We start from the raw sequence: 23,430 nt of genomic DNA, 5'->3' as shown, positions 1-23,430 counted from the left end.
CACACACTCATACAGCACCGGCAAGGCCAGGGACGCATAGCACACACAGCGGTCACGTGGGTGAGCGTAAAAAAAGAGGCGGGGACGGGGGCGCCTCGTTTGCATACTCAGTGGTAGGTTACCTTACTATCATCCACTGATGGGAGTTACAAAGAGTGAATGAGGCAGGTAAATACATACAATACATACATAAAAATGCTCCAAATCCACTGTGTCAGAGGAATAAAGTTTATTAATTCCACAACAAAATATAGCATACATCCTGTAACAGGTTTTATTATATATGCTTGCAAATATTCTCCAAAATGCTGTGACTCCCCTCTCACTTCTTATTAATAATGCGTGTCTTTCACATCTTCCATATTAAGCTCATCCATCAGGTCACACAGGTTGTCCACTAGATCCTCCATCAGAGCATAAACCTGTCAGATAGGTAGAGACACATATTTGGTATGAGGAAGACCATACAGATTAAAGCAATGGCATAAATTCTAACTACATTTCCTGGGTATGACTCAAGAGTGCTTAAAAATGCAGACTCACACAATTTTTAATCACACAACAGTTTAGTCTTTTCAGCAGACTCTACCTATCGAAATCCCCACTATTCAGAAACACAGGCAGTTTGTAATGCCGTCTAAAACTCCCAAAGTGTTCCAGCCTGGCCTCAGATATATGATGATGTCATCATGGTAATTTTCTCAAACTATGGAAACTCTTGTCAAGTACTGAATTTAAACATCAGTGTGGAGTATTTGAAGTCAATTAAATTACGTGCCTTGCTGTGCAGAAGCCTCGTGTAAACAGGCATCATCTTCACTACATTTGTTTGTTTAGGAGGCGGTTGAAGGATGCTCCCTGACTCATTTTCTTGGTTTTCCAAAGTTCCCTTTATCTTTGTTGTTTTTCCCTGATGCCCTTTTCCTGTTTCCTTTTCTCTTTCCCCCTTCTTTTGTGTGTCCTGTGGAAGATAGAGTTAAAATTAATGAGTGAAAGATATCAGTATTGCTTACAGAGAAATAATATTGTTAGCAAATAATTTAAGAATTTAAAAATTGTTTCTGTAATGTTTCTGGACATAAACTTACGAGGAATTTTCCTATCTAAGCATCATAATATCTCTAGGCAGCTATCAAAATAATTCTTTACACGCAAGGCACAAGGCTTAAAACCAGCACTGCATGGGCATGTTCTTCAAGGAAGCACTGTATTAAAAGCAAATACAATTCTATCGTGAAAATCTCTGGATGGGTTTGGGGACATCAAACTATTGTCAGTGAATACTCTTCATCCTGTTTCTACATCCACAAACATACATGTGGCACACAATTAAAAAATACAATCCACTATATATTGGGATGTTCGTGCAGGCTCCACTTATGCTGAACTGAAAATGCATATTTTATTCAGGAGTCTTTGTCATGGAAAGTGCTGCAAGGCAAAACCAGACAGTAGAAGATTCTGGATGCTAGGACAACATGAAACAAGAAGCAACAATGGGAAAACACTTGACAAACACAGTGACTTATCTATTTTGTTTCTGAATGCTGCAGTAAAAACAGCCACGCCCTACTTTTATGAATTGTACATATATATTAAAAAGTGACATAATAAAAGACAGTACATTTTCATATATATATTTAAGTCAAATTGCTGAATTGCAGAATCTGACATGTTGTCTTTGAAGTACTTTTAACAGAGGATTTAAACGGCTCGAGAGTCACTGTGTTCTGTTTTGCAGACCTGTGGAAATGAGGCCATGCAATGAGCTGAAACGGCTTGTCCAGTTCAGAACGACCACCTATTTCATGTCATGTTGTACACTGGATGCCCTGTGCTTTTTGAGTTAACGTATAGCTGCCACAGATGGCTTGGACTCACACCCTGGGCACACAGTTGGTGAGCAGGTGCACATTTTCACACAGTGTTCTGTTACCATGGTACCCTGCGAGTAATAGGCTGCACCTTACCTATGACTCAACCGTCATACAGAGCAGAAAATCACTCAGCAAAATATGTAGTCACACAGACAAAGCCGTGCTTCTAATCTAATACTTGAAAATCTTTGAAGCAGGAAAATGGAGGGGTGAACCATTAGAGGAGAGCTGTGACAGGTTCAAGTCCAGAACTGACACAGCAGTTCATCATCCTTGAACAACACAGTCAATTCAAGTTTCTCAATCACTCAAGCTCATAATTTGTGAATAAGACTGATTATAATGAGGTAGGATGCATTGTGGATAGATGCAAAAATAACAACAACAACAACAAAAACTATCAAATGCATTAGAATTAGTACTGAATAAAAGTTTTGCTGAATATCTTAACCGATCTGCCAAAGCACGAATGGCCAGTACCATGTTTTGCTTATCCATTATAATAATCTCTCTAGGGAGCAAAACACTAAATAGAGCCATTTCACATTCTGTATTACTAGTTTTTTAGTGGTAAGACAGAATGTGGATGGAGACCAAATGAATGTACCATAAAGATGCTTCCAGCAGGCAACTATAGAAATGGTTAAAATGTTTTCCTTACTTAAAATTAAGCACTGTAAACCAAACACACATACTATGACACATATAAAAAAGTATTTTAGGAAATTACCCTATAGAACAGAAAACTGCAGGTGTCTGTATTACTGACAACAAGCAGTCAGTAGTAACAACAAAACAGGCATCTGTTGAATGACTGATGAATGAATGAAGAGCTGACAGCTCGCCTGAAGTGGTGAAGGTGACTCATGTTTGTATCAGCTCAAGTAATGTGTCATATCTTACAAAATGACACTTTATTCATGATCCCAAACAAAAACCTTTGAATGAAGGTCATTCAGCCACACACACACACACACACACACACACACACACACACACACACACACGCACGCACTCCTGCACGATACCTCTAATTTTGTTAGTTGTTGGTATCTTGTCTTTTTAAAATTTGGATCTCGCTCCATTAGTTTCCTCAATAGCAGCTTCACTGACCTTTATATCACTCTTGATATAAAAGTTAGTGAAATCTATGCTTAATGGCACACTAGTATGCAAAACCAAAAGAAATATATACATGTCTGTGGTCCTGCCAAAGTGCTTGTATTTCCCCAGCATCAGTGATTATAAGTTTATCCTCTTTATCAGTCCATGCTTCTTTCTCTGGAAGGCCCAGCAGGTTCTGCAGCCACATGGCCTCAGCAGTCATTCTGTCCAGCAGTTTTCTCCACAGCTGCCGCCTGCAGGTGGCACCACACACCAATATAAGCTGAAGGGTTGTTGCACAGAGGCAGAGTACAGAACATTGGTATGTGTACAACAGAGAAACACATTAAGAAACTAGTCCTACATTACTACTCAGAAGTTAAGGAATTCACCCTAAGGTGCCAGCTGTTAGGGGATGTTTCAGTCCAGAAGGTTCAGAAAGCTGCAAATACAGAGAGTTGAGTTGGGCCAGGCCCTCTTCTCTTGTGAGGGAGTCCTGGGATGACTCTTCATCAGGTAGAGACAACACAGCCTTAAATATGTGGTAAGAAAAACAAACACACTAATATGATGTCCTTTATCATCAACACCATATGAAATCTCACCTATATATATTATAAAAAAGACTAAATTTGCTGCTTTTCATTGTAGTGTCAGGTTTCATGTCACTACTAGATAAATGTGTATACCTGTCGGAGAGTATCAACAGAGTAGTCCCAGGTGCTTCCTTGATCCAATTTTTGCCACAGTGCCTTCAGGCCCTCCACTGGCTCATCCCGGTACTGCAACTAAAACCATAGAACGTGTTCACCAGTCTGAAGCAGTTTATGTGTGAAGACATTTAAAAATAAAAAGTCCACTGACTGTTTTGGTATTGACATGATATTAGTTAAAAGTATTATAGAATATATAGTGCAACCTTTCGCATACATTTGTAATCTGTCCTTTCGAACTGGTGTGTTTCCCTCACAAATGAAAATAGCAAAAGTTATTCCAATCCATAACAACGGAGAGAGATGTCAGTTTACCAATTATAGGCCAATATCACTACTCCCACAGTTCTCAAAAATTTTAGAAAAGTTATTTGTTAATAGACTTGATAAATATATTGAGAAGCATAATCTCCTAAGTGATAACCGATATGGCTTTAGAGTGAAAAGGTCCACTTCGATGGCAGTGATGGAACTTGTTGAAGGGATATCTAATGCTATAGATAATAAGGAATATACTGTTGGCGTTTTTATAGACTTAAAAAAGGCGTTTGATACAATTGATCATTCTATATTAATGAATAAACTAGAGAGATATGGCATAAGAGGGTTAGCATACAAGTGGATGAAAAGTTACCTGGATGAAAGATATCAATATGTCGAATTCAATAATGTAAAATCTAAGCAGTTGAAGGTAACTTGTGGTGTTCCTCAGGGCTCTGTGCTGGGCCCTAAATTATTTATATTATATATAAATGACATATGTAGTGTTTCCAAACTGTTAAAATGTGTATTGTTTGCTGACGATACCACTCTGTACTGCTCAGGTAAAAACCTAGAACAGCTTCTGACTACAGCGGAAAAGGAGTTAAATATATTAGAAAACTGGTTTGATGTAAATAAGTTATCATTAAATATAAAGAAAACAAAATTGATTATTTTTGGCACTAGACAAATGAAAAATGTATCTAAAATAAGGGTTAATGGAATTGAAATTGAAAGAGTGTACGAAAATAAATTTCTTGGAGTGATAATTGATAATAAGCTGAGTTGGAAGTCTCATATAAACCATGTGAAAACAAAAATGTCAAAAACCATTGCTATTCTCTATAAAACAAAGCATGTCCTGAACAAAAAATCATCATACACACTTTATTGTACTCTGTTCCATATATGACTTACTGTCTGGAGATATGGGGTAATGCATATAAAACGAACACTCTTCCTATTTTCAAGTTACAAAAAAGAGCTATAAGAATTATAAACCAATCAAACTATATAGAACCAACTAACATTTTGTTTATTAATTTGAATACCCTGAAATTTTATGATTTAGTTGAATATAAAATGGCACAGATAAAGCACAAAATAACTTGCTTTGCCCCAGTACTCAGAAGCTGTTCAAAGTCAGAGAGAGTCAATATGACTTAAGGGGAAAAGATTTCTTTAAAAAAACAAGATAAGGACAAATATAAAGCAGAGATGTGTTTCTTTTAGAGGAGTTAACCTGTGGAATAGTTATGACAGTGATTTAAAAAGGTGTAGTTCATTTTCCTTGTTTAAAAATATGTTTAAAAATAGAGTATTAGAAAAATATATAAATCAAGAATGAAAAGAGCAAAAAAAAAAAAAACCCCAAAAAACTCTTGATTCTTTTGCTTTGATGTAGTTACTTATCTAAGGTGGAAAGTTTTTTTTTTTGTTTTTTTTTGTTTGTTTGTTTTGTTTTTGCTTTGTTTTATTATTTGCTTCGAGCCCTGTGTACAGGAGCTGCATGCAAAAAGATCTTTTGTTAAAAGGGTTGGCGTAATGAGCAAATGCTTCAGCCAATACCTTTTGATTAGCCTTGTCTCATGCTTTCTTGCTTTGTGGTAGATCTTTGTTCTGTCTTCACTGAGATATTTGAATGCTAATCAATAAAATAAAATAAAATCAAATGTGAGGTGTATGCGCCTGTGCACACAAAAGAAATTACTGCCACAAAACCTGAAGGTTATCACCATCAACAGTCACCCTTAAAAATGATGGATGTCATCATTTTTATTTATTCTTATGGCAAAGGAAAGAGATCAATATAAAACATGGCCATGTGAAAGGCCCTAAGAAGAACAATCACCATCTGGTAATAACTGACATGACTTAATGAGAAAAGTCTTCTAATATTTCAAATTAGAATAATCTTTAAAAGTAAACATTTTTATCCAAATGACTGCTTACAACTTACTGTCTGTTATTAAACATAATGTCCCATGTCCATTGATAATTATTTTAGGAGGCCATCATGCTCTATATTTGCTGGAAAGTAGTCTAATCAGCCTCCTAATTAGCCCAGTTAAAGCTTGGTTTCTATTGTAGTGCTCGGGGAAGACAAACCATATTGCATAGTACAGAGGCAACAGTGGCTGGTTCTATATATTAGTGGTTATGATATATTATTAGTTAATGACCTTCCATAAATAATGCAATTACTTGGTGCTGAATGAATAGGGACAAAGACAGAATATAGGATGAGGAGGGGAAGTCATAACAAGCTAATCATACTGTTGCACACACAGTGAATTTTCAAATAGAAGAACACATTAGCGGGTCAGCTCACACTGAATCAGGTGGCGTGACTAAGATTGAGACTGAAATCAATATGAACAAAAACACTCTAAAAGAAAAATGTGTCATGCATTAGTGCTACACCCTGCTGCACAATGAGCAATGTGTTTCACACTACTTATCAAAAAAAGGAAAGAGTTAAAAATGTCAAAGTCATCTACTCTCTATGGCCTATGCTGAGGTCCTAATATTGATTTGAACTAAAAAAATATATATACCGGTAATTAAAAAAAGTTTAACTGAGATACACTAAAAATATAGCTTCTTTCTGTGCATATGTTCCACCTTTGGGTTTCTGCTCAGAAATAGTTGCTCTGTGGTGATGTAGAGCTCTGCGGGTGAGCTTGGTCTTTCTGGACTGTGGACCTGGTAGAGCACCTCATAGACAATCGATCGGCAGATCTTTTCCCGAACTACCTTTTCCAGTTTTGTCTGCTTGTCCACAAACAAAAACAGAAAAAAGAGGAAAGATTATTTGTGTTAAGAGAAATACCAGTGCTATCTCTTTATTTGTGTTTTTATCTCACTCTCGTGGACTCAGCTGAATAGTAAAACTACCTCTATGAAAAGCCTCTCATCTGCAGTTCTGTCTTGGTACAGAGATATTCCCCTTAAGACAACTTGCATGGAGGCTCCTTGCAGCAGCACAGGATGGGTGCTGAGCTGCCAAATTTCTGTTTTGATGACTGGCTTCTCTGACTTAAATAGAAACTCCACTCGCTGGGTCTCACCTGGAAGAATGACACCTACAGGGAACAGAAAGCAACAGGGAAAACAGAAAACTCGGTTGAGTGATGGGTCAATAGACAAGCGGTGTATGACGTACAAATGTTGGCGGCAGGTGTTCGGATCATGTTTGTGTGGTTACCAGAGGAGGCATTAAAGTAGAAGTGCACTTTCTGTGTTTGCAAACGGAGATTAGGAAAATTGTATGGCTTGGGAAGCTGCTGCCAGCTGTAGAAGATGACGGTGCTGCCCTCATTATGTAGGTCCAGGTGGGATGTGACTATTTCTCCAGTCAGGGCTTCAAAGAATATTGTAGCACTAATTCCTACTTCTCCCTGATAAGTGAGCATTGGAGAAAGAAAAGCAATTAAGTGTTAATTGTCAAAGGTACCAAACAGAATATGTCATTACATTGCGTGTTTTTATATACCTGTGCATGTGTTATTTGTGTGCTGAAGATACAATCAGACCAAAGTCGCCTGCAGCCCATGCATTATCATACAAACTGCATTATTAATTAAACATGGTTTTTAAAAGTCAAAACTCATGTAACAACCTATATAAAAAAGTGGTTATTAAGGGACAATTGTCAACAAAACTGCTGTTTTTCTCATTAAAGTCTAACTGTATAGGGAGGACTACAAGACCCTTAACGCAAGTACTCTACATAAACTGTTTCCATCCTATCAGTATTTGGAAAAGCAAGAAAAGTGGCCTATTCTGGTGAATTTATCAATACAATATACAGACTTTTCAGAAAAAACTGAATAAGCACCTGTTCCTCTCTCTTGCTCTCTCTAAGGTAAGGAATTCATTCTGTACCTGCTTTGAGAGAGAGTTTCCAGTCCAGGTAGCAACCTGACCACAGAATCTCAAGGTAGGCACATCTAAGTGAACATCTTCATGCTGTGCCAGTGGATCACTGTAGGAGACAATCACAAAGCAGAATAACTAAGACTACATTTAATGTAAGTCAGTTATTGCTAAAAAATATTTTGTTTGACGACAACTTAATTCCAGACCAGCATGTATGTGCATATACACTTGATATTCAGTCCCACCATTAGCCATTAAAAGGTGAAGATATTTCCTCCTTACATTGTTTGGCTATACTGTAAAATCTCTGTTTGAATTATTTTTAGACAGAGCAAAAAAGAATTACACTTTGACAAAATGGGAACTGTAGCAGATGTTATAAACACTGTAATTTTGTAAAAGACGCTGGCAGAGATTAAAAAAAGAAAAGAAAAGAAAAGAATGGTTGGATCAGAAGCGAGATGCAAAAAAGGCTCTTCTGTTCACATAATGAAAGGAGGCATGGGGGAGCTATTTAATCCAGCAATAATTACATAATTATAATCAATCATAAAGGCCTCATAAAATTTAGTACACTAAATTATTTAGAGGGCAGTTTTTTTAAATTATACAATTTACTTCTTAATATTTGTGAACTCGTAAATATAAAATAGAGAATATAAAATAGAGATAATACAAAATACAACCTTTGTGAAATACTGTTTTATGTTCAGTTTTGTCTTGCCTTAATAGTCACCTCACTTCACATTATGAAGACTGACTAAAAACTGTGTGGATACATAGTCTGATGTATGAATTAGCTATGCATACTCTCACAACAGATTCTCATTTCATAAACACTTTACTTCATTTTTGTGCATATCTGTGCACGATATGTCACCTGGTCCTAGGTTCTAGTGAGTGGAGAGCTGTGGATCAACAGCCAAGGATCTAAAGAACATGACCTTTTCTTTTTTGTCCAGCTAGCAAACAGGAAATTGCATCACAACCAAAAACTGAAAACAATATACAACATAATTACATATTTCTGACAACTGTTCTGTGTAAATGTAGTGTGGCTGACACCAACTGAGTTGGGTTTCTTAATAACTTCAAATAATGTGATGCACCTTCACCAACACAGCCCTGACCTTCAGTGGGCAGCTTATGAAAGGATATACTCTCAGTGCTTGAGTCGTTCCCCGTGTAAACTATAGGGGTCATTCCCTAAGAAGCCACATTCATACTCTTCTTCTCAATCATGAAATGCTTTGCAGCAAAACAAATCTGACAACATACAGTATTGAAAAGCCAATTACACAATGTGTGTTTGTAATACATGTTATGTAACTTCAATACACTCTGGACAAATGAGTCATGTTACAATACTGTATTATTGCTTTTCTGCAACACTGTGACAATAACAATACCCAGGCTGATATCAACTATCCAAGAACCAACCATGGTTGTAATGAAGGTTCTAATAATGAAGTGGTTCCATTATTTACATCAAGGGTTAACACTTCATTTAACAGTGACTCAATTACATTTTAGACACAATGAACTCTTAGCACTCTGCAAATAGGGATAGCATTTTGCCTAATTTTGATATTAACAGTAGAAAAATCTGGCCTTTTTCTAAGTATGGAAAACATTTAATTAATCATCAAGCAGCAAAAAGCAGTTATTTCTTACAGGTTCTGCTTGCTCTCCATCTCTTCTTCTTTGTTCTCTATTGAAGGACTGTAGGATGGTTTGCCAGAGCCAATCACTACCAGTTCACTGATGTCCTGTAATAGATAGATAGACAACAGAGTGGTTTGGAAGGTAGGGGTTAATTATGTACGATAACTAACGTTCTGGTTCTTGTTACTGACACCCTAAGTTCGTTTCACTCCAACAGATATGGCCAATTATGTCATGTCAGGCAGAGAGGTGACAGTCAGGTGGTGACAAACCCTTCAGCTTTAGAATATCAGGTTTTGTGGAGCACAATGTATGTTGTCATTGACCATACTAGAGGATATATAATTATTTTGCTATTGGTCTTTCTGACCCACACAGAAAGGGCAGAGGACAAACAAAAATTTCATCCTGGTTAATTTTTTTCCATAGCCTTGGCATTTCTTTCACTCTCTTACCCACATCTCGATTTTTTTCATGCTATCAGAACAAGCCGTTTCTGTTTGCCACAAGGTACTCCAGACCCTAAATCACCTGAGCATCACATTAGCCACCAGCCTGACAGAACACAGTGCAACCATTTTCTCTAATTGTATCGTTGCACAATTGGTGTGCGTGCGAAAGATGGGGGAGGACAATAAAACATAGGGGGAATGTACCAGCTGAGACCATCAATAAATAAATAAATAATTAAAAAGATGTCATTTGAATAAACCTTCCAATATTGAGCACCTGCTACTTTAAGCTAATAAGATTAAATGGGAACTGGCTGTGAAGAGAAGCACATTTTTATTTAGGTGTTTACCCCAGAACCTCCAGCCTGCACTGATGAAGTAATTATAATGCAGAGAGAGAGGTAAGGCATGTTCAGTCCCTTTTCTTGGGTTCTGTTAGTTCACAGGTCTCAATAGTTCTACCCTATGACAGGACACGCTTCAGATTTCATAATCGTACCATTTCTGTGTTTGCATATATGTGAACAACTGTTAGGGTTTATGGAAGGGCCACCCAGCTTAATTAATCTTATTACACGAGTGCACTGAATATATACTTCAATAAAATGTTTCACTGTATATTTGCAATATGAGAACAGTTTTTGCGTGTAGGTGTGCTTATGCCCTCGAAGCTGCAGGCTTATGTGGATTTGAGTGGATGTATGAGTACATGTGCTTGTGAGCCTCGTCCACATACTGCAGTTTGTTCCTTGTTCAGAAAACCAAGGACAGTGTGCCCAATGCTGGATGATCACAAGCTGTTTGTGAAGATAGAGACTGATTATGATGAGCTAGCAGCACCTGCTTGAGACAGAGTGTCCTGAGGGAGTGAGCAGCTTTTCTGAGGATAGAGTTGTTCAATAATGAAGCTTTCTTACAAAAAAACCCAAAAAACTAAATGCAATGATAAACTGTACTATGCATATCAAATTAGTTTCCTACACAGCGCATAGTGATATTACTGTCCAAGTCCAACTTTTCAGCTTTTTCTTGCACAGTGTTTACTGTGACTTGGATTGTGGTTTAGATTTGAGATATAATCAGAGGTTTTCAGGAGTGGGTTCTACAACATCAGTATTGGTGCACAATATTATACTGGAAAATATGTTGGAGGCAAATAAGGGTGCTGCACAAGATCCTATATACTACATATACTATACACTATACTACTATCATGAAGAACTGTTTGATTTGATAAAGAAAGCTATAAGATGATGACAGAGTGATTTGTCATAAAACATTTTAATGTGGAAATGTGGTATATCTAATTAAGACTACTGGAATTTTGAGGAAATATTTATAGAGAAAAGAGTTCAACAACCAGTTGGGTTGTGTTTGTAGAGTAACTAGTCCTAAATCCACCTAAAGTGAATGAGATAGTTGCTGCCTTCAGGAGAACTAGGAAAGTGACTTCTCTCCACACTATATAAATGGTGAGGGGGTAGAAAGTTTCAGTGACATCAAATACCTGGGTCACAACATCACTAAGGATTTGGCAGGGACCATTAACACCTCCCTTCTAGCAAAGAAAGCTAAGCATAGGCTTTTCTTATCAAGAAAGCTTAAAGCTTAAAAAACTGAACTCCCATCTCATATATTAGTGAATTTCTACAGGTACACAACAGAGAGCACTCTGCACTACCGTGTCGCAGTGTGGTACAGCAGCTGCACTGCAGAGACAGCACTGCTGCACTGTTAGCAACATTATCAAAGACTCAGTGCACCCTGGACACAGATCGTCCTCCTCCCATCAGGTAAAAGATACAGGATCATCAGAACATACACTAAATGAGAGAGAAATAGCTTTTTCCCCATAGTTGGGGAAGTCCTCTTCCACCCCATCCTATGGAGTGTTTTGTCTTATTGGTTAAAAGATTTAATCGATATTTTTCATTACTGGCTTGTTTATGTCCATGTCCTGTAAAACCTCCTTAATTAGCTGGCGCTGATGCTGCAAGTACGTGCTCTGGCTCCAAGTTCGTGAAGCTGGCCGTAGAGTCTCAGCACAAATGATTCCTGGAACAAAAAAATGAATTTCAGTTTTACAGACTGAATTTGCTCATGTGTAGGAGTTTCCTGCTCTCCCAACTGAACGATCATTCTGCATTTATATGCTTGTTTTGTTTGTTTGTATGCAACCACTTAACATACATTTTATGACGTGAGGGCTTTCTTTCTCTTATCCCAATCGTAATTATTACAAGAAAACTGTCCTTTCATAAATCTTTTTTTGACTTGGGAAAATGCAATTTCATGCGAATAAACAATGAGAAAAACTGCATCAAAACAGGGGCTAAGGGGTAAAAATTGGAATATAGCATAGGTGTCTGTGATCACCTGATTCCTGGCATATCCTCCGTGGTTGTCCCATCTGTGTGATAGTTTTTTGTCTGCCCCACTCGGTCTGAGTCAGAGTGGCTGTAATACCGCTCATTTCGTCTCCATAACGCTGTGGGAGACTCCAAAACTCACTGCCCACACGATAACCCTAGAGAAGTTAAAGAACAGCTTTAGAGATTTTAGTCACTGGAGAACTACCAAAAAAAACCAACAAAAAAAAACCAAACAAACCCAACAGTCTGATGGATGACTAAAGACAGAGTAGACCGGCAAAAGCAAATATGTGTCATACATATCCTGAGTGGATGAGTGGCATGACTCGGTTTAGAAATTCCCTCTGCTCCTGAGTTTCTCTATAATGGTTGACTTGATTCATCAGAAGTTTTTCGACTGACCTATGGAGCAAATCTTGACACCATTGAAAGAGAGACAAGACATTAACGCAGACTTAGGAAATTTGCATTTGCTTCTAATGAGAGATTTGTGGGTAAAGGCTCTAATAATGATGCACAGTTTATCTCTTTTCGGTGCAGGCTGTTGTAGTCTCTAATCAGCTCACCAGATAAGAAGTCCTGCTGTTGTCTTCGATGTCTCACATGTTTGTCCCAATTCTGTAAGGCATTACCCTGGATGTTTCTTTGGCTTGAAAGAGTTTCTGTTTCTACAGCATCCGAGGGACTCCTTTCTTTGGCCTCACATAGAGGATCTCCTAGGGAATTTGGTATTCGCTTCACCAGCTGGTTGGCAATGGGAAAGGTTAGTAACACAGTGAAGTCAAAGAATTACAGTTGTATTTGTTCATCTACAGAAACTGGAACATTTAAAAAATACCTCTGCCTCCCCTTTAGCCTCTAGATAACTTCTGTAATCCTCTAAGCTACCCAGGATGGTGTGTGGAAGAATCATCCCGTGCTCATCAAACCGAACCCCCATTGATCCTGAGTGGAAAGGACAGGGACAAAAAAAAGAAAAGTTGCATATCACAAACAGGATATATTTAACTTAATCTAATATCCAACATAATAATCCATTTGTCCATGAGAGCAAAAGAAAACAACTGACCTCTGAAGTCGAGAAGCTGGCAGTCAGAATCCAAATTCTCTTGCTTCCTAGCTCTCATTTCATCATCTGCTGATGTTTTACTTACACGTGCCATAAGCTCTTGTTTCTGATGGCTCTTTGGTATCTTCAGCATACAAAGCAGTAGTCATAATATACCAAGTTAAACATTTAAGTGGCATCAAGGAGAATTTAGATTAAAACAAAAGTTTTGCTAATGAACTGTTAATACTGTCTATATTGATGAAGTAAATTTACTTTATTGAGCTTCTGTGGATACATGGTAAGAGTCCCGTTGCAGCTTCTTGGTCCCTGAGAAGAGGAAATTAGAAACGAGGTGTTATGACACTGTGTTTTCTGGCTAATTTAACAGGCAAATTAAAATGTGCCATGTTTTGTTGTGATTCCACAACTGAAGGCTTTAAAATGTAAAAACAGATTGTACTTCACCGTACATAAAGTCCAATGCTCACATGTACACATGCTGATACAAAGAGTGCCTTGGAACACTGACATGGTTATGCAATACTGCTAATTTGTCCTTATCCAACAGTTCCTTGTTATAGTTTCCATGGCCACAACAATAATTAGTTTCTGGCTTTTCTAAGCGTTTTCTTCCTTTTTTTCAATTCTTCTGATCACAGGTTCAATACAGTTTTCAAACTGGTTTTGATGAGAACCAAAAGATGGCCTTGTCCTTTGAGGAAAGAATCTGCTGCAGTGCTTTTACACATGTTTGGAAACCAAAAGTTACTGATGCTGACACATATTCTGACTGAGATTTTGTGTTTTTATCTCTCTAATTTAAAGCTTTACATGTCTTTATATTGCTCCTTTGTATTAGTCTAGATCCGATTAAAATCAAGTACACAAATATAAGACATAATAAAGAAATACTATGGTTTATGTTTATCCTGGCTGAAATCTCACTGGTAAATCACAACTTTACCAACAAAAGGGGAAAAAACAGGTCGAAAAAAGTTAACAGACCGAAGTTGAGAATTATTTATGTGTATTTAATTGTAATCCTAGTTTAGTTTGGATCTGCTCTCTATGTGTCGAAGCTAGGTTTTTTTGATTTTACAGAACTGCACAGGAATGCAGGGGAGACGTGTGCGAGAACAACAGTAAACTATTTCATTGACTTTGTTTATCTGTATTATTTTTACAAAAGTAAAACGTCTACGTATTTCCTCCGCCACAGTACAGAAAGGTACATGTAGCTACATACATATGATAAACTATCCACAATCACCAGTGAAACCACTGACAGGTGGAGAAGTCAAACAGCGACACAAATTTAGCTTGACATAATAGAAAAGAGGAAGAAGCAGACAGAGGTGAATGACTGATACAGAGGGGTTGTAGGTCACCCGAATAACTTCAAGTTCTTAACTCTTTCTTCGGTAACTTACCGCAGCTCATTTCCCCTTTTATACAGTAGCGCTAGAGAGGCAATGTAGCATTAACAAAGCTAAAGCTCCAGTTTGCTGTACAGTAACCATGGCAACAGACGCCCTAACTTACGTTGCGCAACGAGTCGCTACACAGACACGAGAAAGCAAACTATTAGAGTTATATTTAATATTAGTGGAGGGAATAAAAGTTTTTTTCCCTTTATCTTACTATATTATTTACTGATCTATTCAGATTAAAAAAAAAAAATGTTTAACCTACGTATTGATTTTAATTTCCTCTACACCTTTTATTGTATTCCCATTCCTTATTTTTATTTAACTATATTTTGTGTTTTAATTAATTAAAATATTAATTGATTTAATTGAAAATGTAATTAATTAAAATCAAATCACTGCACTGCTCTATTAGCAGCAAACAACACAAATTAGCTGCTAATTAACTCTGTCATATTGTTGCTGCACTTTTTTTTCTTTTCTTTTCTTTTCTTTTCTTTTCTTTTCTTTTCTTTTCTTTCTCTTTGGTAGTCTCCCATATCATGTAGAAAAGACTAATGCATTAAGTAGGTCGAGTTTTCTCTGCTTGGTTGCACATCCTATTTCATCTTCTTCTTTCTAAACAAGGTGTTCTCTTGGAGAACACAACGAGCGTTCCTGTCAATCAGCATGACGTCATCAAACCACGGGGCTGTGATATCTATATAAAGACAAGTGACATCAGCCGCCCAACCAAACACACGCTTGAGCAGCTCCATAAAACGGCAGATCGTTGATTCTATCTAGCTGCAACAGCGCGGAGTCAGCGTCCGGAACCATCCTAAAAAGATGGAAATGGGTAGCATCTCTACCGGCACATCACCCACCCCCGTCACAGTTTCCCACCAGATCAAACGCTCTACAAGAGAAAACCCTCCGTTTCGTGGTAATATGGAAGGGCAGTGCGCTGGTTCATCAAAAGTTTTACTGGCTTACAAAAACGCATCGCAGCACTTGAATTCGTCTGGAATCAAAGCGGGCTTGGGCATACTTAAAGTCGCTACCTCCCAATGGAAACAGGAAAAAAAGACGCTTTCAGGAGCAGCAGTAAGGCAAATGTCCGCTGCCAACAACAGCCACCCTTGCAAGAGATCCCCACTTGATCAGCTGGCAGCTCTGGTTCTCCATGGTCAAACCCGGCATCGCCAGATTAGTCAGGGGCACCCACAAGATCCTCTTTACTTCACCAAGCCACAGAACTCTAAGCGCATCGTAGTTCTTGGTGCTCCACGGGTCGGAAAGACCTCAATCCTAAGAAGATACATGATAGACGGGTTTGTGGAGGAGTACAAGCCCACTTCCGAGGATTTCCTAAGGAAACTGTTTCGTATCCGTGGGGAGACCTACCAAATTGACATCCTGGATGCATCCCGGGAACGGGACTTCCCAGCCAAGCGGCGGCTGTCCATCCTCACTGGTATGTATTTTCTCGGTTATAATCTCTGTTCTGCTAAAAATAAACAATTAAAAAAATGCCTGTATGTGTTTGTTGAATAAGAATAAAGATTTTGGATGTGAAACTGTATGCGCAATGTGTAAAACTCTGTCTTAAAAAAGAACTTGTGTTTTGTTTTTTCTTCTATAGGGGACATTTTTCTTCTAGTATTCAGTTTAGATGATCGGAGCTCTTTCGAAGAGGTGTGCGCACTGCGAAAGGAAATTCTGGCTGCTAAATCCAAGCTCATCAGATCCACTGTGCCAGATCATTGCGCACAGCCACAGGTTCCTCTGGTGGTCTGCGCCAACAAGGTGGATCTCCAGGAATCCGAGAGAGAAATAACTAAGGCAGAGGTTCTCCAAGCCCTCGGGGATGACTGCGCCTATTTTGAAACGTCCGCTAAGGAGAGCACTAATCTCGAACAAGTATTCGAGACTTTGGCAAAGCGAGGTGGGCTTCCGACCGAAACTGGCCCGTCGCAACACCGCAAAGTCTCTCTCCGCTCATATCAGGCAATGCGGAGCGGCCGTGTAGCGGGGAGGGGGAAGCAGGTCTCTGATAGAGATGTTCCCTGCGGCACACTGTACCCACTGGCCCGGCGACCGAGTTTTACCACTGACCTTCGTCAGGTTATTGGACCACATACGACAAGGAAGCCCGGCAAAGGACTGGAGAAATGTTATATTCAGTGAGAGACACACAAACTATGAGAAGAAACACAGAGCGAATAACACAGTTCATAAAGCACCGATATTTATTTAAAAATAATAATAATGCCTTATTGTGCGTTTACATGTACTTGAAATGTTTTTGAAATAAAATATTTTTAATATTATAGTGTGTTCTTTTTTTCTTTCTGAGTATGGACAAAGTAGGAGGAGGTTGAGTCAGTACCTTGACTATTTGATTATTGTATGACTATTGCATAACCTATATTCAGAAATCTATTAGATGGCAACTCTTTTTCCTCACCCACGCTTGTTTTCGCTTCCTGTGAGTCTCTGTGTGTGTAATACTGGATTCGTGATTGCCAGCAGTCCACAATCTGAATCCCACACATCCCAAACAACCAGCTTAAAGGTTTCCAGTTGGCATACACTTTCCTCATCCTACATCATACCCTATAAATTATTCCTAATATAAACCTACCACTCAAGGGCTTCTATGAACTCAACTATTTAGCTTTCACTTGCATGGTTGTTCTTCATTTTTTATATTTTGAAGCTGAAGAAGTCTCCCTTCAAACAACAGGCTTTGAGTCACAGATTCCAAGTGTTGTTTTAAAGAAGCAATACATGACACATTTTGCTAGCTTGATGCCAATAAGAAAGCAACCTTGCAAAGATTTATCTCTGGGTGCTTTATGTGTGCACTCGGAGAAGGCTTTTCACTTCTCATGCCGGGCACTGCTCCATGGGCACTGCTTTTGAGTTTATTGAGCTGCAACTAACAGATGACTCAGGTTTTACATTCAGGTGATCCTAACCTTGCAGGGGTTTATTTTCCTGTGTGCTCATTTGTAACAAGCAAAATAAAATACTGCTTTTCATGTCCATTGATAAAAGCATTAATAACACCCTTCCAACAACATCATGTAAAAATAGTGATTGAAATGTGAACTCTCAAACTTCTTTTAATCTTGATAATCACACTAATGTTCTGTATGCGGTTTTCTCAAAAAAAAAGAAAAAGAAAAAGAAAATTGGGCTCCATTCTAAAATTCGTGTTGTGAGTGTGTGAGTCATGATGCCTGAAAGCCTCAGAACAATGTCTGAACCAAAGAGAGACAGACGGTTAGACACATCTGGGAGAAACACATACAGAACAGATAAAGAGAATCAGGATATTATGGGCTAAAATGTTGATTCAGTGGGTTAATGAAATGCATAATCAAGTGACAAAAAGTTTTATTGCAATGTATTCAAGCATATTGCGTTCCCCCCATCCACATTTTATTCACAACAGTGCATAGAAAACAGATCAGATGTTTCCAGCTGGTGAATGTTATGGTCTGCAGGTAGGCCAGTTCAGAACCCGGACTCTTCTAATACAAACCCATACTGTTGTAACAGAGGCAGTATGTGGTTTAGCGGTCTTGCTAAAATATAAACGGCTTTTCCTGAAAAAGATGTCATCTAGATGTGAGCATATGTTGCTCTAAAACCTGCAAATACCTTTCAGCACCTTTCATTCTAGATGTATGAATGACCAATCTTATAGACATTAATGCCCCCCCCCCCCATAAATTTAGAGATGGATTTCAAATTTTGATGCATATGACCAGTTTGCCTCATCTTCCACTTTGCCTCAGTCCATTTAAAATGAGCTTTGGCCGTGAGAGACTGCGGCATTCTGAATCAGATTCACATGTTGCTTCTTCTTTTCACAATTAAAGCTTTACCCTGTATTTGTGGATGGCACGTCAAACTGTCTTCACAGATGATGAAAGTGCTGCTGAGACCATGCAGCGATTACCATGACAGAATCATGCCTGTTTTTACTACAGTTTTAACCGAGGGAGTGAAGATCACAGGTATCCAACAGTGATTTATGGTCTTGTCCTCAGCGCACAGAGATTTCTCCAGATTCTGAGAATCTATTTCTGAGAATTTGATGACATCATGTATTGTAGATGATTAAATACTGAAAGAAAGATATTAAAATACTTCACAATGTTACATTAAGGAAATTGTTTCACAATTTATAAACACAAATTGATGAACCACTACTCATCTTTACTTCTGTAAAACTGCCTCTTCAGTCTCCAACCTTTTCTTGACCCTCCCAATTTTTTGTCTAAAATGTCCAAAATGAGCTAATATTTCCAGGCAATAATAAAATGTCTCAGTTTAATCATTTAATATGTTTTACTGTGAGTAAAATGTAGGTTTATGAGACACGCATGTCGTCATTTTCACAGCTTACGAAGCTGCAAGTTAAATTCTTTAACTGCTTGTTGAAAGGTATTCATTCACAACTACCACCAGAGAATAGTGTATCATTTTCATCACCTATATTTAAAAAAAAATGTATATTTATAAATGACTGTTTGCTTAAAACCTGACTCCTGTTTTTATTTATTTTTGTTTGTTCTTTTATTTTGCAGTTGTGAGGCTGTGGCTCAGGAGATAAAGCTGGTTGTATTGCACTGAACGGTTGGAGCCCCTGCTTTTCCAACCCACGTGTCAAAGTGTCCTTGGGCAAGATGACAGGTAAAAAGCGTAGGATAAAGCGCTGTGTGACTGGGTGGATGCAGGTTGTAGTCTAAACCTGCAGTCCACCTTTCATTTTATTTATTTTGTACAGAGGTAAACATTTACTACCTGAAATTCTCATTATATTTTTTAATGACGTTTCTCTGACTTCTGATCCAAGTGGCCATCATTGCCCCTACACTCCTTTACTGCTAAACAGATAAGTAGTCAATGTAGATTATGTATTATGACTGCAGGACAAGATAATCCAATAGCTCCACATGTTAATTCACCTGAATTAGGCCATGGTTATCTATCCACACACACACACACACACACACACACACACACACACACACACACACACACACACACACACACACACACACACACACACACACACACACACACAATATACTACACTACAGGAGATGACAACATCAACATCAAGAAGTTAACAAAAAAATGAATCATCAGTGAAAAAAATACATTGATCACAAACTCAACATTACACTATTCAACACACAATTCCAAATATCACTAGTATTTCTGCACAAGGTATATGACAGAAAATACCGTAAGCCTAATGTTTACATAAAATTACATCATATATATAATAGGGGAAACACTCTTGTCTGTTGTTAGGAGTTGGTAAAATGTATGTGCCTTGAAAGACAACCAACATCATGATCAACTCAAATGAAATTACTTTTATGTTCAGAAATTTTAAATCTCAGTTTCTCTGCATATGCTAAACCACATGGGCATTTCAAAGATAGACTGATATACTGATAATAAAAATCTTATCTTTTACTTTTGCAAGAATATCTTTGAGATCATGTAACACCAGTGAATCAGTGAAATAAACATTTTGTGAAAAGAAATGCATTACATAGAAACGTTTAAAATAATCTTTCATTAACATTGATTGATTGCTTCTAATGTCAGGTTGTGTTTTTGCAGTGAAGCAGTCACGTGCTGTGAACTTCATATTGCAAGAAACTCTGGCAATTTTCACTCCTGCTTGGGTCCCAGTGACTTTACTGCACGTGGAGTGATACTTTTTTGTTGTTGTATAGCCATCATTACACACATAAAGACATGCACACACACAAACACTTATCTGAACAGATGCTCCTGTCCCTACACGTGAGGAGCATTGACATATGTTCCTGTTGTTCTCTCTGTTCTCTGACACACACATAGACATACAAATGGGCACACACACACATAAGTTAACTGCTTGCTTAAGTGCATGGACTGCTGAAACGTGATGTTGTTTTTCTACTCAGCCTTGTCCTCCACATTTCTTATTCTACTCAGGGCAGCTCACAATCACAAGTCCCCATTTCTACAATGTGGATCCATTTTGTTATTCTCACATTTTTACATTCCCCCCAAAAAGCTTTACAGGAAATGTATTATTATTGCGTGAATTATTTTAGGGTCTACCTTGCAATATAAACTGCCTTGATGTGACTGTTGTGTTGATTTGGTGCTGTATAAATAAAATTGAATTAAAATTGCTGCTCCTTTTTGAACATGGACGTTATTTGGAGTTGTGGTTGCTCGCTTTCCTTTTGTTTGCTTTGTTCATTTGTCTCTTTTAATTCTATTTTTTTTATACTTTTTCAACATGTTCAAAATAAAGATTCAATCAATCAATCAAAATTGAAACAAAGAACTGAATGTAACTCAGTAAAGGAGAGGCGTTGTTTTATTAGCATAGAGCCAATTTAAGGTTAATTTAAAACTGGAAGTGAGAAGCTTTGAGTTAGTAGCTCATGGGGAAAATGGGTTGATACTCCTTTTTGTTCAGCTTCGCAGCACAACTTATAAATGTATTTTTAATCATCTTTTTCTATTTCACTGATGTTTTAAGGTGTTTTGCTGAGCGCTTCAACACCTAAACCCTGAATAGGAATAGAAAATATGCAGGCTGCAAAGCCCATTTATGCTTTTGTAGCTTATATATACATTCGTGTAATGTATGATTTCTGCTCTCCTTAGAATAGAATAGAATAGAATAGAATAGAATAGTCCTGTATTGTATTTTACATTTATAATGAGCTATATAGGTTCGGACCTTAAGAACCACTATTATCAGACATGAGGTGGAAATGTAAGGCTGTCTACACCTTATGCATGGGGGACTGTGTTTGTCAACAGTCTAATCAGCTGTTAATTCACAGCAGCTAAAGCAACATCATGTCATGGAGATAAGGATGGAGACAGCCTGGCAGCTTGTCACGCAATTACATGGAAGAGAAACATAATGTTAACACTGAAACAAGCGAAAACATTCACACAGACACTCATTGCCTCTCTTCTCTGTTCAGTTCTTCTGGATTAGCGTCTCACCTTCTCAACTCAACAGCCGCAATATTAGATGTTAATTTTTCTGTTTTAAAATTTTTCAGTTATCAGACAGATTATTGTGCTCTGAAAGTTATTCAGCAGCTGTTGCCAACAAAATCTCTCTCTCTCACTCTCTTGGTCTTTCAGGACACACACACACACACACACACACACACACACACACACACACACACACACACACACACACACACACACAGATGTAATAATGTAGAATAAAAAAAAATCTGGATGGGGGATCTCCACCCCCATGCTTTGTCTCCAATTCAGTTTTCAAATGACACCTAGACCCCTGGTACTATATATGTTGCAATGCTTTCTAATGCTCACTAGAGGGAGGGCTGTGCACATAGTTGCATTCTTTTTTAAAGGTCAATTTTTAATGGAATCAAAATCAGGAGAAATACCTAGCTTTTGAACCAGCCAAGAACACACAGATGAGCTACCTTTTGTTATGTTTTACGACAAGGGGCCAAAATACATTTCTAATGGTCCAGAGAGAAAGTAATGAAAGAAGACTGCAAAGAAAAGTGCTGCATGACAATAGACTACAAGAGATCAGAAGAAAATTGAAGATGAGAGCACAAAGGCTGATGATGATCAGAAGAAGAAGAGATGATCTTAGTACTTGGTGTAAAAAACATGTGACATGTAGTGAGTTTAATGTGACATCTGCTTAAACCTTTAGTGTCTCACTGTAATCCATGCGATTTTTAGATAGTTTGAGCGCATAAGATTTTTGTGCATGGACTTGGTCGATACCCAACATCATTGTTCTGTTCTGTGGATGAGAGACGATGAGAAAAGAAAGTCCAAGGGTGCATTTAACCTTCAGATTGTTGCATCCATCTCCATGAAGAATTGTTTGGAGAGTTCCGGTAAAGACAAAATGGGAGCTGAGAGAAGCGGTGTTTGAGATTATCATAGGCATCTTGTGCCATGGTGGTGCACTGGAACTGAAACCAGGTGAGATAAGTTGGGTTAGGAGCAAGAAATTCTACTGAAGTCACAGATAAATCTGTGTTAAAAGATAACAAAGCCAAGGAACCATTACAAGTGTTTGCAGTTTTCTGGAATAGGTCAGTTCATTACTTCTTGTACTTAAGACTAGTTGGAACGGAAATGTCCCTTTTCGCCAAGAAAGGAGACCTTCTCTGCATGAAACTCACATTCATCAACCTTCACGAGCAGCTTGTTCTCTAGTAATCTTTGCAAAACTAACCTTACATGATCTTCATGATGACTAAGGAACTGGGAGAGGATCAGGATGTCATCCAGATACACGATCACAAAATGATTTCTGAAATCTCACAGGACTTTGTTACCAGGAGCTGAAAAACAGCGGGTGCATTAGTTAGTCCAAAGGGCATTACCAGATACTCAAAGTGTCCAAGGTGAGGGTTGAAGGCTATCTTTCACTCGTCCCCCTCTCTAATCCTTACCAGGTGGTAGGCATTGCAGAGATCCAATTTGCTGAAAATGGTTGCGCCCTGTAACGACTTTCAAGCATAGGAAAGACGTGGCAAAGGGTACTTATTTTTCAGAGTAAACATGTTTAATCCTTAAAAATCTATGCAGT

At 38.1% G+C, this 23,430-nt stretch overlaps 2 protein-coding genes across 6 annotated transcripts; one reads left to right on the top strand and one right to left on the bottom strand.

Moving 5' to 3' along the window:
• Positions 1 to 214: 214 nt before the first annotated feature.
• On the bottom strand, positions 215 to 14,927 carry mycbpap (mycbp associated protein). Of its 5 annotated transcripts, none has more exons than XM_086296496.1 (18): positions 14,808 to 14,925; positions 13,651 to 13,704; positions 13,396 to 13,534; positions 13,165 to 13,271; positions 12,893 to 13,070; positions 12,626 to 12,741; positions 12,331 to 12,481; positions 11,891 to 12,009; positions 9,512 to 9,606; positions 7,844 to 7,943; positions 7,164 to 7,356; positions 6,854 to 7,041; positions 6,581 to 6,730; positions 3,671 to 3,769; positions 3,374 to 3,513; positions 3,073 to 3,235; positions 779 to 961; positions 215 to 422 (listed from the first exon to the last, which is right to left on the bottom strand). In XM_086296496.1, exons 2-18 carry the CDS (start codon positions 13,672 to 13,674, stop codon positions 333 to 335), a joined length of 2,235 nt encoding a protein of 744 aa, XP_086152622.1. In that variant the 5' UTR covers positions 13,675 to 13,704; positions 14,808 to 14,925; the 3' UTR covers positions 215 to 332. The 5 variants fall into 5 exon arrangements, with proteins under 5 accessions (XP_086152622.1, XP_086152623.1, XP_086152624.1 ...); XM_086296497.1 differs by having other exon boundaries at positions 6,581 to 6,727; XM_086296498.1 differs by having other exon boundaries at positions 13,396 to 13,519.
• A 399-nt stretch (positions 14,928 to 15,326) lies between these two features.
• Positions 15,327 to 17,116, top strand: rasd2b (RASD family member 2b). The gene is made up of 2 exons (XM_086297666.1): positions 15,327 to 16,260; positions 16,429 to 17,116. Exons 1-2 carry the CDS (start codon positions 15,633 to 15,635, stop codon positions 16,971 to 16,973), a joined length of 1,173 nt encoding a protein of 390 aa, XP_086153792.1. The 5' UTR covers positions 15,327 to 15,632; the 3' UTR covers positions 16,974 to 17,116.
• Positions 17,117 to 23,430: the final 6,314 nt, after the last annotated feature.

The sequence above is a fragment of the Aulonocara sp. 'chitande type north' Nkhata Bay genome, linkage group LG6 (genome assembly GCF_057382095.1).
Source record: "Aulonocara sp. 'chitande type north' Nkhata Bay isolate Kocher_YH1m ecotype deep benthic linkage group LG6, A_spYH_male_GT1.1, whole genome shotgun sequence".
NCBI lineage: Eukaryota > Metazoa > Chordata > Actinopteri > Cichliformes > Cichlidae > Aulonocara > Aulonocara sp. 'chitande type north' Nkhata Bay.
Note: the sequence above shows the minus strand (reverse complement) of the source record. Positions and strands in the feature narration are given on the sequence as shown.